The 17,334-nt window shown below is 47.8% G+C and overlaps 2 protein-coding genes and 1 long non-coding RNA gene across 3 annotated transcripts; 1 reads left to right on the forward strand and 2 right to left on the reverse strand.

The window, feature by feature from the left end:
- On the reverse strand, positions 1–778 carry LOC139026976 (uncharacterized). The gene is made up of 3 exons (XR_011478991.1): positions 647–778; positions 214–299; positions 1–75 (listed from the first exon to the last, which is right to left on the reverse strand). It is a non-coding gene; the product is annotated as an uncharacterized lncRNA (long non-coding RNA).
- Positions 779–892: 114 nt separating this feature from the next.
- Positions 893–9,049, forward strand: cog8 (component of oligomeric golgi complex 8). The gene is given in 12 exon segments (XM_024145045.2): positions 893–1,391; positions 4,401–4,510; positions 4,513–4,571; positions 5,247–5,346; positions 5,349–5,440; positions 5,442–5,498; positions 5,602–5,671; positions 5,895–6,406; positions 7,291–7,328; positions 7,330–7,457; positions 8,164–8,174; positions 8,176–9,049. Coding segments are annotated over 12 exon segments (2,169 nt in total). The 5' UTR covers positions 893–1,029; the 3' UTR covers positions 8,806–9,049.
- Positions 9,050–9,503: 454 nt separating this feature from the next.
- nob1 (NIN1 (RPN12) binding protein 1 homolog) lies at positions 9,504–17,102 on the reverse strand. Its single transcript, XM_070442195.1, is given in 14 exon segments — positions 9,504–9,595; positions 9,598–9,776; positions 9,876–9,898; positions 11,796–11,824; positions 12,154–12,197; positions 12,199–12,247; positions 12,484–12,506; positions 14,174–14,283; positions 14,571–14,819; positions 15,188–15,349; positions 15,833–15,904; positions 16,371–16,519; positions 16,664–16,792; positions 16,995–17,102. Coding segments are annotated over 14 exon segments (1,404 nt in total). The 5' UTR covers positions 17,089–17,102.
- Between the last annotated feature and the right edge of the window lie 232 nt (positions 17,103–17,334).

The raw sequence follows: 17,334 nt of genomic DNA on the forward strand, positions 1-17,334 counted from the left end.
TGGCCTTGGCTGAAGTCCCAAAGCGGTACCACCCTTACCGCGGCGATGTTGGTAGCCAACTTCAGAATTTTCTCACTGATACAAAAAAAAAGTGGAAATAAGACAATATCTTAACTAACCCAAAAAGAGATGATCATGAAGTAACCTGCTTTATAATATCCATAGGTAATATTAGTATATAACATATAACAGCAGCTCTGTAGCTTTGTTTACCTGATGTAATATACCGGTCATTGTGAAGTCTGAAGCAATACGTCCCACTCGGGTCGATCCACCAGAGTTTGATGTTCTCACCAATGCTGTGGACAGAGGAAGGTTCACACATTGTCAATGTAGATTCAGAGAATTTCAGACCATTTCAAATCACTTGCCATCTACACAGCAAGTGATTTGAAATGGTACGTTGTCTATCTACTCAGACGACGTATTAGCCAGCTTGCTGAGAAGCATAACTAGTGCAGGTATAAAGACTGTCATCATGAGCATAGCACCAAAGAGACCGGATATGGACTGGTGTTTATCAACCCTGTGCACTAACTAGCAGGCAAAACTACACGAGTTGGTTGCAAGCATGGCGCTAGTCTGAACAGACATGGCAGTTTCAAAATAACGTCAGCCTTGTCTTTCAGATCACATGCAATACCACTATTTGGAGAGTTTCTCAAACATCGTTTTGTCTCGTCGTCTGTTAAAGGCCTCATCTTGGTAAATAATTCGCTAATTTCCTTACAATATTGTGTCACTGAATGTAGCTTGATAACGCTGCAGCGTGGGATAGTGAGCGGAAATTCATGCGCAGGAAACGGAAGTGGATGTAATAGTGACGTCAAAATCATGCGCCTGTTGATGTGTGTCTGGTGTTTGCGAGCGACTAGAATTTTAGACAAATGCGAATTAAATTGCCATTTAAACGACATCAGACGCTTAACATTGTATTTTAACGAGCTGTTTTCGTATCCTGTGTAAAGCTGTAATCGGAGTCGGTAGACGACAATTCAGATGAAGTATTGAAGTGCACAGCTTTCCAATATGACCGCTGTGGACGTGGAAGATGAGAGTATTCTGGCTTCAATATTTAAAGACAGCTTTCCAGACAACTGGAGAGACAACCCCGACTTCGCAGCCTACTTGTCAGAGCTCAGTTCGTTTGGCGTGGAGAAATTAAACCGTGAACCGGAGCGGTTGGCGGAGGAGAGGGCGCAGATACTGCAGCAGACCCGGGAGCTCGCCTTCTCCAACTACAAGACGTTCATCCGCACCGCGGACTGCACCGAGGAGATTTACCGKGACTTTGGCCGTGTGGAAAGCAGTGTTTCCAAACTCCTCGACAAGTTGCCCAGCTTCGGTGAAAAATGCAGGTTAGTGGTAAAGTTAGACAATTACTCTCTGTCGTTTTGACATGTCATGTTATTTACGCGATAGTGCCCGAGAAACCGGTGTTTGGAGGATATATTTGCACAGGTGTTAGGTCGAAGCCCGGTGTTAGGTCGACAATCTCCCCCCTGCCAGAACCCCCCTTTCTAATTTCCTTAATTTTGTGGCTASAGTCAAATACTTAATATAGAACAAGCTTCACGTCAGGATAGACAACCGAAATGAATAATTATTATATTAAACATAGAGGAGAGAGTAAAATGTTGGCAAGCAATAAACATTTCAGAACAACTATGGCCGAATTATTATCCTTACACTTTCAAAGATACTAGTCGAATAAGACATGGGAGAGATGACGTATTTTGGCAAAGAGATTTATTTATAGACTAATACAAAGCCAGTTGCCGGTTTAGGTACCGCTCAGGGCGGCATCTTGCCGGGGGCGGGCGCTGAAGGGGGGGTTCACCCAGGGCGGCATACAAGCCAGAACACCACAAACACTTGAAACAAATAGCCAAACCGAAAACTGCAGACAGAAATGCTTTCTGCTACTAAAATCAGTGAAATGTAGGCTAAACTGACAACGGAGTGAAGAGCAGAAATCTCAACTAGCAAGTCGCAGCAATGAAGAACGGGAAGGGGGGGAACCAAACACCGGTTTCGTGGGCATTATCACTTCTATATAACGTGTTACCATCATATTCAAATAATATTTTCATGAAACTGCATTTTGATATATTTATTCATAATATTTCATCCTTCCACAATGTATGACGTTAGTCCCGACACATATAGGGTTGTTACCCAGCTGGCTGGTCGTTCATTCTATCAACTCAGCCAACTTGCGGCCAACTTGCGGCCAGAACAGCCAACTTGCGGCCAGCTCGGCCAACTTGCGGCCAGAATAACAACAAAGTAGCTGCATTAGTTTAATCTGTTATCCATAACATTGAGCTAACGAGGCTGATTTCGCATGGCATAGAACATGTGTTTACTCGTCAGGACGCTGTTGTTCAGAGGAGCTAGCCAACAACACAGCAACAACACAATCACTTCAAACTGAAGCTGGAAAGACTGAAAACGAGCTGCACCAAGTGTTGTTTAACCTATTTTCTATTGATTAGTTATTTGTATAACGTTATATCCATAAAAACGATCCTGATTCATTATTTCAACTGGCTGAGAAAAGCTGCRTGCCTGTCTCATCCCGTAAGGTATGCGACAGCTGGAGATCGAATTTGAATATTGAGACAATGTTGCAAATGTCGGAGGAGACAGACTGCAAGATTTATACAAATCTCCGCTGTCGAAAACTAAATGTTTGTCTAAAATAAATGTGAGATAATGTCTATAGATCAAGTTTATAAATTGCCTGGCAGGGCTGATGAGACCAGCGGATTTGCAAACAGAGTAATTAGGCATGTTAACGTCATAGATTTAGCCGGTGGTCATTATTGGAATAGACACCGGCTGGAATGCGGGTTTAACCAATCAGCATTCACGATTAGATCCACCACCCGTTGTATAAATTGTCCTCCTTTACAATAGAATTACGTGTCCCACTTTGCCAGTATCCAATAACAAGATGTGGTCTCAGGACAATTTGTGTTTGAGTAAATCATCCATCCCTGTGTTTGTCTTCCTGTTTTCTGATAATAGAGTTATTAAACTATTAGAATGGTGTCATGTTGGGGTGAAGGACAATGGAATGATTCTGTGTCCCACTTTACCAATACTCACCCTATGTTTTCAATGTGAGCATACTGCCTCGGGCTCACCTTGTTAAGGGTGGTGAGGTGCTGATAGTCTGTTGCCTGTGTAACGGATGTGAAATGGCTAGCTAGTTACGGGTACGCGCTAATAGCGTTTCAATCGTTACGTCACTTGCTCTGAGACTTGAAGTAGGGTTTCCCCTCACTCGTTTACAGTAGAGGTCAGGGAATCACTCTGTTGACTTCTGCAAATTAACTTATAGACCGATAAGCATCACGGTCAAATGTGTTCTTACTTTGACTGGTACTTCATCAATCCATAAACATTATTATTTTGCAATGGATTTATTTTCTCTCTGTCATCTCTCTGTCATAGAACAAACAGACTGTACCGGGCTCACGTCTATCTAGAACAACAGACTGGTTCGGAGCTCACGTCGTATCTAGAACAAACAGACTGTACCGGGCTCACGTCTGTCTAGAACAAACAGACTGGTACCGCGGCTCACGCTATCTAGAACAAACAGACTGGTACCGGGCTCACGTCTATCTAGAACCAACAGACTGGTTCCGGGCTCACGTCTATCTAGAACAAACAGACTGGTACCGGGCTCACGTCTGTCTAGAACAAACAGACTGGTACCGGCGTCACGTCTATCTAGAACAAACAGACTGGTACCGGGCTCACGTCTGTCTAGAACAAAACAGACTGGTACGGCTCACGTCTATCTAGAACAAACAGACTGTACCGGCTCACTCTATCTAGAAAAACAGACTGGTACCGGCTCAGTCATCTAGAACAAACAGACTGGTACCGGGCTCACGTCTGTCTAGAACCAACACTAGATCTCGTTGAATGTTACTGTCCATGAACTGTTATAACAGTGTTTATTATGACCTGTTATAACAGTGTTATTATGGGCTGTTTATAACAGTGTTTATTAGGACTGTTATAACAGTGTGTGTTATGGACTGTTATAACAGTGTGTGTTATGGACTGTTATAACAGTGTGTGTTATGGACTGTTAAACAGTGTGTTATGGACTGTTATAACAGTGTGTTATGGACTGTAACAGTGGTGTTATGGACTGTTATAACAGTGTGTGTTATGGACTGTTATAACAGTGTGTGTTATGGACTGTTATAACAGTGGTGTGTTATGGACTTATAACAGTGTGGTATGGACTGTTTATAACAGTGTTATGGACTGTTATAACAGTGTTTATTATGACGGACTGCTGACATGATGAAGAACCTGTTGGTGTCTATCCTCTCCTTTAGGGTTTGTGAAGGAGGCGGAGGACATCGGGTGAGCCGGAGGATGAACAGCCTGACTCTGAACCGCCACACAGAGATCCTGGAGATCTTAGAGATACCTCAGCTGATGGACACCTGCGTCCGGAATGGCTACTACGAGGAGGCTCTGGACTGGCGGCCTACGTCAAGAGACTGGAGAAGAAGCACTCGTCTCTACCTGTCATCCAGGTATTAATGCTCCAACTACCACTTCCTGCTTACACAGCTAGGAGTTACAGATCGTACCACTCCTGCTTACACAGCTAGGAGTTACAGATCGTACCACTTCCTGTTTACACAGCTAGGAGTACAGATCGTACCACTTCCTGTTTACACAGCTAGGAGTTACAGATCGTACCACTTCCTGTTTACACAGCTAGGAGTTACAGATCGTACCACTTCCTGTTTACACAGCTAGGAGTTACAGATCGTACCACTTCCTGTTTACACAGCTAGGAGTTACAGATCGTACCACTTCCTGTTTACACAGCTAGGAGTTACAGATCGTACCACTTCCTGTTTACACAGCTAGGAGTTACAGATCGTACCACTTCCTGTTTACACAGCTAGGAGTTACAGAATCGTACCACTTCCTGCTTACACAGCTAGGAGTTACAGATCGTACCACTTCCTGCTTACACAGCTAGGAGTTACAGATCGTACCACTTCTCTGCTTACACAGCTAGGAGTTACAGATCGTACCACTTCCTGCTTACACAGCTAGGAGTTACAGATCGTACCACTCCTTATTATATACATTTGTCTACACTCAGTCTGACAAACTATGTGGTAGATCTAGAAATACCTCGTCTTAATACTGTAACAGTGTGATTCTCTGACCTCTGACCTGTGTGTCTTCTTCAGGGAATCGTCCAGGAGGTGCGTCAGTCAGCTCAGCTCATGCTGAACCAGTTGTTACAGCAACTACGTAGCAACTCCCAACTTCCTGTGTGCCTGCGTGTGATGTGCTCCTGCGCAGGATGGACGTGTTCACGGAGGCGGAGCTACGGGTCAAGTTCCTGCAGGCGCGGGGCAGCTGGCTCCATTCCATCCTGTCCCACTGTCCCTGATGATGACCCTTACTGCCACGTCACCAAGACCATCGAGGCGTGTCGCGTGTGTAACCTGGCTTCAGTTATCTAGCGGTGGGAATGAAGGACGAGGAAACAGGAATGATGCTCCACTCCCCCCCTATTCTCTGACATGTCCTTCCTCTCCGGTACATCTGTTTGACATCATCACCCAGTACAGAGCCATCTTCTCTGACGAGGACCCCCTGCTGTCTCCCGGTGAAACAACGATTCATTTCATTTAAGGTGAATTATTTGATCCGATTTACAATTTTTCATAAATATGAAGATGTAAACACAACAATAATTATTTTAAAGACGTATTTACAAATATACAGTACATATGTTCTGGAAAAGCCCGTCAGTACAGGTCAATAGTCCAACTGAAGTGTCAGGTCACTYGCTGGGCAGCCTTGTGATGTACGGTGTCTTGTGTTGAAAGGTGGTKCGGGCCAGGCGGTGAACGAAGGGGCCATCTTCCACGGCTGGGTGGTGCAGCAGGTGTCTGAGTTCCTGGTGACCCTGGATCGAGACCTCCAGAGGGGGGTGGGCGGACGCCTGGACTCCCTGCTGGGACAGTGCATGTACTTCGGCCTGTCCTTCAGCCGCGTTGGGGCAGACTTCCGCGGCCAGCTGGCCCCGATGTTCCAGCGCGTGGCGGCCGAGACCTTCCGTCAAGCTGTAGAGGAAGCCGTGGAGACGTTCCGGGASGACATGAACCTGTATACTCTGATCTCTCTCCCCTCTATGCTGGCTGGGGGCTCCATGCCAGGTACCGTCCAGCCCCCCAGTACCCAGCCAGGCACCCTCCAGCCCCCCATGGCTCTGCTGGATTTCCCTCCTCTGGCCTGCTTCCTCAACAACATCTTGACGGCCTTCAACGACCTCAGGCTCTGTTGTCCCCTCGGTCTGGCCCAGCAGGTGACCGAGTATCTGGAGGACGCCCTGGTAAAGGTAACGAACGCCTGTCTGTCTCTGCTGACGCTACACTACGTCTGCTGCTAAAGTTACCATATTGACACGTCTAGGCTGTCCCAGGTTCTCTCTAGACACGGTTCCCCCCTCCCCTCAGACTCTCCCCAGGTCCCCCCCTCAGACTCTCCAGGTCCCCCCTCCCTCAGGTCCCTCCCCTCAGACCCCCCCCTCCCTCAGACTCTCCCCAGGCCCCCCTCCCCTCAGACTCTCCCAGGTCCCCCCTCCCCTCAGACTCTCCCCAGGTCGCCCCCTCCCTCCCCTCAGACTCTCCCCAGGTCCCCCTCCTCCCTCAGACTCTCCCCAGGTCCCCCCTCCCCTCAGACTCTCCCCAGGTCCCCCTCCCTCCCTCAATCCCCCAGGTCCCCCTCCCCCTCAGACTCTCCCCAGGTTCCCCCTCCCTCCTCCCTCAGACTCTCCCCAGGTCCCCCCTCCCCCTCAGACTCTCCCCAGGTCCCCCCCTCCCCTCAGACTCTCCCAGGTCCCCTCTCCCTCAGACTCTCCCAGGTCCCCCCTCCCCTCAGACTCTCCCCAGGTCCCCTCCCCTCAGACTCTCCCAGGTCCCCCTCCCTCAGACTCTCCCCCCTCCCTCAGACTCTCCCCAGGTCCCCTCCCCTCAGACTCTCCCAGGTCCCCCCTCCCTCCCCCAGACTCTCCCCAGCCCCCTCACTCAGACTCTCCCCAATCCCCCCTCAGACTCTCCCCAGGTCCCCTCCCCCTCAGACTCTCCCAGGTTCCCCTCCCCCCCTCAGACTCTCCCCAGGTCCCCCTCCCTCAGACTCTCCCCCAGGTCCCCCCCTCCCCTCAGACTCTCCCCAGGTCCCCCCTCCCTCGACTGGTTGTATTGACTTCCTCTCCCTCCCCAGGTCACCAAGCTGATCGTGGCGTTCCACCGGGCTGAAGAGAGGCCTTCACGACCGAGAGAAGGACCTGTTTGTCCAATTCTGCTGTTCCTTCGCTGAGGACATGGTTCCCTTTCCTCAACCGCTGTCTGCAGGTCCTGTTCCCCCAGCACAGCTCTCTGTCATACTGGGTAAATACTCTGTCACGTCCCCCCAGCACAGTCTCTGTCATACTGGGTAAATACTCTGTCCGTCCCCCCCCAGCACAGCTCTCTGTCATCACTGGTAAATACTCTGTCATCGTCCCCCCAGCACAGTTCTGTCATACTGGGTAATACTCTGTCATGTGTCCCCCCCAGCACAGCTCTCTGTCATACTGGGTAAATACTCTGTCATGTCCCCCCCGCACAGCTCTCTGTCATACTGGGTAAATACTCTGTCATGTGTCCCCCCAGCACAGTTCTCTGTCATACTGGGTAAATACTCTGTCATGTCCCCCCAGCACAGCTCTCTGTCATACTGGGTAAATACTCTGTCCGTCCCCCCAGCACAGTTCTCTGGGTAAATACTCTGTCACGTCCCCACGACCACCCTCTATAGTCATGTGAAACATCCAAGTAACAACCTCTATAGTCAATGTGAAACATCCACAGTAACAACCTCTATATCATGTGAACATCCACAGTAACAACCTCTATAGTCATGTGAAACATCCACAGTAACAACCTCTATAGTCATGTGAAACATCCACAGTAACAACCTCTATAGTCATGTGAAACATCACAGTAAAACCTCTATAGTCATGTGAAACATCCACAGTAACAACCTCTATAGTCATGTGAAACATCCACAGTAACAACCTCTATAGTAATGTGAAACATGGTTTTTGTCCTCCAGGTGTCCCTGCCAACTCAAGTCCACCAGTACAGCAGTCTGGGTTGTATTGACGTGAGTCCAGTCCTGGAGCCTCTGGCGTTTGTTCTTCCCAAGAGGGAGACGGTGACTCCGATGGTAGAAGACCTCAGTGTTGAGCTGGACGGTCTCACCACAGCTGATCCTCAACMGACACTTCCTGTTGACAACCTGGGACTTCCTGGTCTTGAACCGATAGCAGGCCCGGAACCTGTAGAGGAGGATCCCATGGTCTCATCCACCATATCTACTGAGTTTGTGTCCGAGACAGGTCTGACCTCTGACCCTGAACTGGAAGCCATTTTGAATGACCCTAACCCTGTACTGGACGACCCAGAGAGACCAAGGGCTGACAGCCACCGTGAAGTACAGGACGACCCTGAGTTGGAGGCCATACTGAATCCCCCAAAGCCTGTACTGACCGCCCCAGAACATAACCCAGTCCTAGAGCCTGTACTGACCGCCCCAGAACATAACCCAGTCCTAGAGCCTGTACTGACCGCCCCAGAACATAACCCAGTCCTAGAGCCTGTACTGACCTCCCCAGAACATAACCCAGTCCTGGAGCCTGAGGTAAACAGTGAGCCATCAGAGCCTGAGGTAAACCCAGAAGTAGCAGAGAGTTAACCCTCAGGATTTTTGGCTAGGTAGACTAACAATAGCCTTGAATCTCAGTTATTATGCATTTTGACTAGTTAATTTAACAATTTACCCTTTCCAGTAATGTTTCCAATGCTTTAGCTTGTATATACTGCCATCTAATCTGGGTATGACTGGTTTGAGAATGTGCTTAACTATGTAATACATTTTAAAATAGTTTATTTCTACTGTAAGATGGATGTTCATGATTAAAATATATCCAAAACAGAAATGTCTTCAAACTGTGTTTTAATTAGGGGCATCAAAAAATGTCAGAGCAGGTTACAAACACAAGCCTAGAAAGTGCAAATACCTTCAGGCTTTTACAAACTTGGTAGTTACCGTATAACATTATTCGAACATGGAATTCATTAAGTTTAACCTTTTTAAAAAAATTGTAATTTTATACAAAACATCAGTATTAAATCCAGCTATCTTCACTGTTCAGTTGCTGGGATTTCTGTTTAGTGGAACTTGTGTAGAAGATTCTTCAAGATGGCTTCCGCTTCTTCAAGATGGCTTCCGCTTCTTCAAGATGGCTTCCGCTTCTTTCAAGATGGCTTCGCTTCTTCAAGATGGCTGTCTGCTTCTTCAAGATGGCTTCCGCTCTCAAGATGGCTTCCGTTCTTCAAGATGGCATTCCGCTTCTTCAAGATGGCTTCGCTTCTCAAGATGTTTCCGATTCTTCAAGATGGTTTCCGATTCTCAAGATGGCTTCTCAACACATTTCTTCTTGCGGGCAGCGTTGGGTTGGCCCTCCTCCGTCCCCCTCCGCCCGCCCGTCTGTGATGTGCAGGTTGGCAGAGCGGCTGTAGATGTCGTGATCAGAGAAAGGTGAGCCGCCCCCGGCCAGGTAGTCTGGGTTTAAGACGTCCGTCTTCTGGCGGGCTTACGGGACAACACGCGGCTGGGGAAGCGCGTGGTCCTCCACCAGGTGGGGGTTGCTGCCGTGTTTGCCCCTTGTGGCAGGGCAGGGAGTACTACGGGGACAGAGAGAGTACATTAGTCTGCCCTGGGGCAGGAGTACTACGGAGAACAGAGAGCGTACATTAGTCTGCCCCCTGTGGCAGGGGCAGGAGTACTACGGGGAACAGAGAGAGACATTAGTCTGCCCCTGTGGGCAGGGAGTACTACGGGAACAGAGAGCGTACATTAGTCTGCCCCCTTGTGGCAGGTCATCATGGGGAACAGAGAGCGTACTTAGTCTGCCCCCTGTGGCAGGAGAGTACTACGGGAACAGAGAGTACATGTCTGCCCCAAGAGTACTACGGAGAACAGAGAGCGTACATTAGTCTGCCCCCTTGTGGCAGGGAGTACTACGGGGAACAGAGAGCGTACATTAGTCTGCCCCCTTGTGGCAGGGAGTACTACGGGGAACAGAGAGCGTACATTAGTCTGCCCCCTTGTGGCAGGAGTACTACGGAGAACAGAGAGCTACATTAGTCTGCCCCCTGTGGCAGGGAGTACTACGGGAAGAACAGAGAGCGTACATTAGTCTGCCCCTTGTGGCGGGAGTACTACGGGGAACAGAGAGAGTACATTAGTCTGCCCCTTGTGGCAGGGAGTACTACGGGGAACAGAGAGCGTACATTAGTCTGCCCCCTTGTGGCAGGGAGTACTACGGGGAACAGAGGAGAGTACATTAGCTCCTTCCCTCTAGATTAGCATTCCACCTCAATCATTACACATAAGCGATGGTAAAACGCTAGTCTGCAACAGAGTGTGGAGAAGCTAGTCTGCAGGTAGCCTAGTGGTTACAGCGTTGGACTAGTAACCCGACAATGTTGCTGGATCGAATCCTGAGCTGACAGGTAAACTCTGTAGTTCTCCCCTGAACAAGCAGTATAACCCACTGTATCCCCCCCTTTTCCCCAACTGACTAGGTATCCCCCCTTTCCCACACTGACTAGGTATCCCCCCCTTTCCCCCAACTGACTAGGTAACCCCCCCTTTTCCCCAAACTGACTAGGTATCCCCCCCTTCCCCCCAACTGACTAGTATCCCCCCTTTCCCACCACTGACTAGGTATCCCCCCAACTGACTAGGTATCCCCCCCTTTTCCAACTGACATAGGTATCCCTCCCCTTTCCCCCGACTGACTAGGTATCCCCCCTTTCCCCCAACTGACTAGGTATCCCCCCCCTTTCCCCCAAACTGACTAGGTATCCCCCCTTTCCCCCAACTGACTAGGTATCCCCCCCTTTCCCCAACTGACTAGTGATCCCCCCCTTTCCCCAACTGACTAGCTCCAGCCCCCCCTTCCCCAACTACTAGGTATCCCCCCCTTTCCCCCAACGACTAGGTACCCCCCTTTCCCCCAACTGACTAGGTATCCCCCCCTTTCCCCCAACTGACTAGGTATCCCCCGCCCCTTTCTTCCAACTGACTAGTATCCCCCCCTTTCCCACACTGACTAGGTATCCCCCCCAACTGACTAGTATCCCTCCCCTTTTCCCCAACTGACTAGTATCCCCCCCTCCCCCAACTGATAGGTATTCCCCCCTTTTCCCCAACTGACTACGGTATCCCCCCCTTTTCCCCCAACTGACAGGTATCCCCCCCTTTCCCCAACTGACTACGTAGCCCCCCCTTTACACCCAACTGACTACAGCATGTAGAAGCTGCACATTTGATGACAACCAAATGTCATCTGAAAAAAATACTGAATCATTATGTAAGAAATGAGTTTCCTACCACAGTATGATGTGGGTCTTGGTCTGGTACCAATCCATCCACTTACCCTGTTTCCTTTAGGATTGAAGATGATTTCCTACCACACATATGATGGTTCTTGTCATTGGGCCTGGTACCAATTCACCTTACCCTGTTCCTGGGGTGATAATGTTTCCTACCACAGTATTATGTGGGTCTGGTCTGGATACCAATCCATCCACTCACCCGTTTCCTTTGGGGTTGATAATGTTTCCTACCACAGTATGATGTGGGTCTGTCTGGCCTGGTACCAATCCATCCACTACCCTGTTTCCTTTTGGGTTGATAACTGGTTCTCTTACCACAGTATGATGGTGGGTGCTGCTGGCCTGGTACCAACATCCACTTACCCTGTTCCCTTTTTGGGTTGATAATTGTTTCCTACCACAGTGATGGATGCTGGTCTTGGGCCTGTACCAATCCATCCACTTATACCCTTTCCCTTTGAGGTTTGATAATGTTTCCTACCTACCAGTGATGTTTGCCTTGTCGTCGTGCCTGGCACCAATCCATCCACTTACCCTGTTCCCTTTGGGGTTGATAATGTTTCCCCTACCACAGTTATGAGTGGGTCTGGCCTGGTACCAATCCATCCACTTACCCTCTTCCTTTGGGGTTGAGCACTTGGGTTCTTTGAGAGATGCATCTGGATGCTTCCGTCCTCGCGACTGTACGGCCACCTTCTTCAGCGTTCTGATGCCACAGGTGGACAGAACACCTTATTCATGTTGGTGGTGGTCCGACACAGGAAAGACCGTTTAATTAAACCTCTTACCTTATTCATGTTGGTGGTGGTCTACGACAAAGAGAGAAACAGACGTTTAATTAAACCTCTTAACCTTATTCATGTTGGTGGTGGCCTACGACAAAGAGAAGACCAGACCGTTAATTAAACTCTAACCTTATTCATGTTGGTTGGTCCCTACGACAAAGAGAAGACAGACCGTTTTTAACTCTTATTCATGTTGGTGGTGGTCCTACGACAAAGAGAGAAGACAGACCGTTTAAATAAACCTCTTAACCTTATTCATGTTGGTGGTGGTCCTACGACAAAGAGAAGGCCATACCGTTTAATTAAACTCTTAACCTTATTCATGGTGGTGGTGGTCCTACGACAAAGAGAAGACCAGACCGTTTAATTAAACCTCTTATTCATGTTGGTGGTGGTCCTATGACAAAGAGAAGACCAGACGTTTAATTACCTCTTAACCTTATTCATGTTGTGGTGGTCCTACGACAAAGAGAAGACCAGACCGTTTATTAAACCTCTTATCATGTTGGTGGTGGTCCTACGACAAAGAGAAGACCAGACCGTTTAATTAACCTCTTAACCTTATTCATGTTGGTGGTGGTCCTACGACAAGGAGAAGACCAGACCGTTTAATATAAACCTCTTAACCTTATTCATGTTGGTGGTGGTCCTACGACAAAGAGAAGACCAGACCGTTTAATTAAACCTCTTAACTTCTCTAGGGTAGGGGGCAGCATTCGGAATTTTGGATGAAATGCATGCCAAAATTAAACTGCCTGCTTCTCGGGCCCAGAAGATATGATATGCATTTAACTGGTAGATTTGGGTAGAAAACACTCTAAAGTTTCCAAAACTGTTAGAATAGTGTCTGTGAGTATAACAGAACTGATTTGGCAGGCGAAAACCTGAGAAAATCCATTCGGGAAGTCATTTTTTGGGGGGTTTTGTAGTTTTCTATTCAATGCCATTACAGTATCCATTGACTTAGGACTCAAATTGCAGTTCCTATGCCTTCCACAGATGTCAACAGTCTTTAGAAATTGTTTCAGGCTTGTATTCTGAAAAATGAGGAAGTAAGAGCAGTCTGAATGATGTGACCCTAAAGTGTCACAGAGCTTTTCATGCGCGAGACCGAGAGAGTGCCTTTCTTGTTACCTTTTATATTGACGACGTTATTGTCCGGTTGAGATATTATCAATTATTTAGGCTAAAAACAACCTGAAGATTGAATATAAACATCATTTGACATGTTTCCATGAATTTTACGGATACTATTTGGATTTTTGTCTTCCTGTTTTGACTGCGTTTGAGCCTGTGGATTACTGAAGAAAACACGCGAACAAAACGGAGTTTTTTGGATATAAAGAGACTTATCACAACAAAAGGAACATTTATTGAGTAAATGAATGTCTGCTGAGTGCAACCATATGAAGATCATCAAAGGAAGGGATTAATTCTATCTCTATTTCTGACTTGTGTAACTGTTCTACTTGGTGGTTACTGTTTGTAATGATTTGTCTGCTGGCTATGTTCTCAAATAATCATAAGGTATGCTTTCGCCGTAAAGCATTTTTTAAATCTGACACCGTGTGTTGGATTCACAAGAAGTTAATCTTTAAATCATGATTAAAAATGTTTTTGTTTTCTGAATTTTATAATGAGTATTTCTGTATTTGAATTTGGCGCCCAGCAGTTTCACTGGCTGTTGAAGAGGTGGGACGCTAACGTCTCACGTACCCAAGAGTTGTTAAACGCGTTAACTGTTTTAAAGACCAAGGTTGAGTATAAGTTTCCTCATATTTAAAAAGTTGTCTAATTACTAAACTGGTCCTGGTGACATCAACGGGTGGGTTTTCTTTTGGTTTTTATTTAGTGCTAAAAGGAGGTACTCACTTGAAACAGGCGTGACATCGCAGGATGTAATTCAGGATGTAATTCCTGGCCTGCTTGATGAGCATCCCATTCACAGAGAGGACATGGAGCCCGATCTGAATCAGGACGTTCTGTTGAACAAAACCCGTTTCGGTCAACAGGCCGACCAACTGGATGATTCTGAATGTAGAATCTAAAAATGGGTCTCAACAGAACTTAATCAACGTCAACTATTACCACTCGGGGACGTAGACAAAGACTAGTTTGCCGAACTATTCCGAGTTCATTTAACCAGAATCGTAAGTCCCAAATGGCAACCCAATTCCCTATTATAGTGTACTACTTATGCACTACCTATGAGCCCTGGTTAGAAGTAGTGCACTATCAAGGGAATAGGGGTCCGTTTGGGCCTCGGTACCTGCATAGCGAAGTCGGTGGTGAGACACGCCACTTTAATGTCCGCAGGCGACGCCCAGATCCCCGTCTCCATCTGAACCTGTTTAATGTTGCTAGGGGTGATCCAACCGCCGCCATCCTCCTCCTCTTCATCCTCTTCATCTTCCTCCTCCTCCGACCCACTGCCGTGCTCCTCTGACCCGGTCCCGGTCCCAGGTTCTGTGTGGACGGTGTCCGCTGCTCCGTCTGATATTGACAGGTCCTGAATGTCCTGCAGGTAAATAACAAGGACCACATCATCAGCACCGACAACGATTCAGAGAGAAAGGTGATTCATTGTGAATCCATCTTTGACGACTGCGTGTCAATCTGTCCAATGTTTTAAACGTTTCCATCACATGGTTCAATCCCTCAACAACTGCAGTAGGACAGGAACCCTGATGACGTGTTGCTCAGAGGTCAACTGCAGTAGGACAGGAACCCTGATGACAGGTCAGAGGTCGTGTGTGTTCTACTCACCACTAGTTGCAGCAGGTCAGAGGTAGTGTGTTCTACTCACCACTAGATCCAGCAGGTCAGAGGTAGTGTGTTCTWCTCACCACTAGTTCCAGCAGGTCAGAGGTAGTGTGTTCTACTCACCACTAGATCCAGCAGGTCAGTGTCGAAGCAGGGCAGAGGGTTCCTCCAGAACTGGAAGCTGTTGTACTCTGCGATCTCTGGAGGGTTATAGCTGTGCTGGTTGTGCTCTGGCGTCTGTGCTGCTGGCCTCTGTCTGCCACTGAACAGCCCATCAGCTGGCCTCTGGACCATGGAGGAGGAGAGGAGAACTCTTAACTACTATTGTAGATGTTGACAGAAGTGGTTGATTTGTACTAATGATCATCCCATGGTCCCCATCCACGTGGTTGCCCATCCCACGCGGTTGCCCATCCACGCGTTGTTCCCATCACGGGTTGCCCATCCCACGCGGTTCCCCCATCCCACCGGTTCCCATCCCACGCGGTTCCCCATGCAAGTGGTTCCCATCCCCTGGTTCCCATCCACGTGATTCCACATGGTTCCATCCAGTGATTCCACATGGTTCCCAATCCCACACTGGTTCCCATCCCACATGGTTCCCCATTCACATGGTGTCTAGTGCCTTTTAGGTTGTTAATTTACTCAGTCTCTCATCTCAACATGCATACGGAAGTACTCTGGATCAGTACTCTGGATCAGTACTGGATCAGTACTCTGGTAGTACTCAGTTAACAACAGAGTTGATGTCATTGTTCTGGACTGTACCTTTGAGGGGAAGTGGAATCCTGCCACGCCAACGGGAGCCTCTGGATGTCTCCTTGTACTGGATACCTGGACCTGACCACAGACGACATGTCAGTGATGTGGACCCACTGGAAACTTACATCAAATCAAAGTGTATTTACACAATGTGACTAGTCCGGGTAGCCAGGCTGCCAAGGGCTACGCAGGGTCTGTGCGTTAACTAGTCCTTTAACTGGTTGTGTCCCACATGGCACCCTATTCCCTATATAGTGCACTACTTTAGACCAGAGCACTAGGCACCCTATTCCCTATATAGTGCACTACTTTAGACCAGAGTCCTATGGCAGCCTATTCCCTATATAGTGCACTACTTTAGACCAGAGCCCTATGGCAGCCTATTCCCTATATAGTGCACTACTTTAGACCAGAGCCTATGGCACCCTATTCCTTATATAGTGCACTACTTTAGACCAGAGTCCTATGGCACCCTATTCCCTACGTAGTGCAGAAAGGGAATAGGGTTCCATTTGGGGTCACGTCTCTTTGATCACTGTCTTACTTGACCTCCGGTTTCTTTCCTCAGGTGGTCCGTCCCAACGTGTTCCCTCTCCAGCTGGTATGCCAGAGCCAACCTTGATGTCTGTGGCAGAAGGCTGGGGTAGTCTCCAGTCTTCTTGGAGAACTCGTCACTCAACACAGACAGCAACACTCAGTACCGGGTCACAATTCAGGAATATGTTCAGTACCATCAACAACTATAGAAGTGACGTTGGAGAGGCAGAGAGTGTCTACAAAAACAAATATCCAGTACGACAAATCAAACAAATTGTTCATTTAAAAAACCTTAGCTACCTAATCTGATGTCCTCTGGGTACGGCTCTTTGAAGTTGAGTTTATATGGAGGACTGACAGACTCCTCCGGTGGCTTGTCTCTAATTTCCTCTACTAACTCCTTCAGGGTGTAGATATTCTTCCCGATTTCTAGAAAATAAACATATATAATATATATACAGCAATGTATAAATGATAATATACGCAGCTACATGATGTTGATGTGGCATTTAAACAGGATGACCACGTTAACTAGTTATCTGATTATCTTATCACATGAAATACTTCTGATCCGGGGTGACGTAACACCTGAAGAACATCGCGACTGATATGTGATGAAGTTTAAACCTCACCTGAAGAGGAGCTTTCTTCAAAAATCCTCCCGCATCTACGACAACATGTTCCACCATGGTAGCAGCCATCTTGGATAGCGACGTCCGCAGCATCACCCACCAACCATCAGAAACAGGAAGTAGTTCTCGCGTTGTCCGTGATTTGAGAGACAAGGGGCGTCGTGTGACGTCTTGTTGGTGTTGTTGCGGGAGAGGAAGATGGCGGCTCGCTGGAGTAGTGAGACTGTGGTCGTGGAATTGCGAGACGCGCAGGTACTTGAGTAAAAATGGTTTAATTCAGAGTTGGGGACATGTAGCTAGCTAATGCGCAATGTGATGCCAAAGAGATGTTAACTTTCC

The sequence above is a fragment of the Salvelinus sp. IW2-2015 genome, unplaced genomic scaffold (assembly GCF_002910315.2).
Source record: "Salvelinus sp. IW2-2015 unplaced genomic scaffold, ASM291031v2 Un_scaffold6559, whole genome shotgun sequence".
In the NCBI taxonomy this organism is placed as follows: domain Eukaryota; kingdom Metazoa; phylum Chordata; class Actinopteri; order Salmoniformes; family Salmonidae; genus Salvelinus; species Salvelinus sp. IW2-2015.